This window comes from Asparagus officinalis, chromosome 1 (genome assembly GCF_001876935.1).
Source record: "Asparagus officinalis chromosome 1, Aspof.V1, whole genome shotgun sequence".
Lineage (NCBI taxonomy): Eukaryota > Viridiplantae > Streptophyta > Magnoliopsida > Asparagales > Asparagaceae > Asparagus > Asparagus officinalis.
The window spans coordinates 13,991,469-13,992,110 of NC_033794.1; the positions used below are offsets into that span (position 1 = coordinate 13,991,469).

Here is a 642-nt window from a genome sequence, read left to right on the forward strand (position 1 = left end):
GTGTAAGACTGGGGCACTGGATGGAGGCTCAGCGGCTTATTTGAGCGGTATCCCACCACTATTACGTGTACGGCTGGTGTTTGCGGGTGGGGCTTTCTCGCGCGTGTGATTGACCTCCACAAGTGCGCTGACACCGCTTGTAGGGATGAGATCTTGGCATCATCGGCGCCGGCGCCGGCGATCTCTTCGTTGGCCTCGGCCTTGAGTTTCTTGACGGTGTCGGATGAGAGGTGGAAGAAGTAGTGGGATCGAGCGGCAGGATCGACGGACACCCGCTTGATGAATTCCGCGGGGCCTTTGAACGGCATGCAGATCGGAGGCGGTCACGAGCCGAGGAACCAGCGGTCGACGACGACTACATTACAATCGCCCTAGACGTCGTTCACGGCAAGGCCGCGCGAAAACTTGGACCAGGTGCTGATGAAGTTCCAGAGGGTGATGTGAACGTGGGACCACCACATGAATGAAGCGGAGAGCAAAGCAAACGAGAAGGGGGGCCACCACGTGAATGAGCCGGAGACAAAGCAGACTTTAGCAGGCCCACCCGATTACTGTTGCGGTCCTATAAATAATAACGTGATTCCTAGGGTTTCGGTGGGCAGGTGCAAGGCAAAGAAAAACTGCAGTTGATTTTTACGGCTG

At 56.4% G+C, this 642-nt stretch overlaps 1 protein-coding gene across 1 annotated transcript in view; it reads right to left on the minus strand.

The window, feature by feature from the left end:
- The window catches only part of LOC109830856 (uncharacterized acetyltransferase At3g50280-like), a gene marked incomplete at its 5' end in the record, with an annotated part of 10,964 nt that overhangs the window by 404 nt on the left and 9,918 nt on the right, over positions 1-642 (minus strand). The window contains one exon of the mRNA XM_020398218.1: positions 66-295. Within this exon, the coding sequence (XP_020253807.1) occupies positions 66-295 (230 nt within the window). The remainder of the gene's footprint in view (positions 1-65; positions 296-642) is intronic.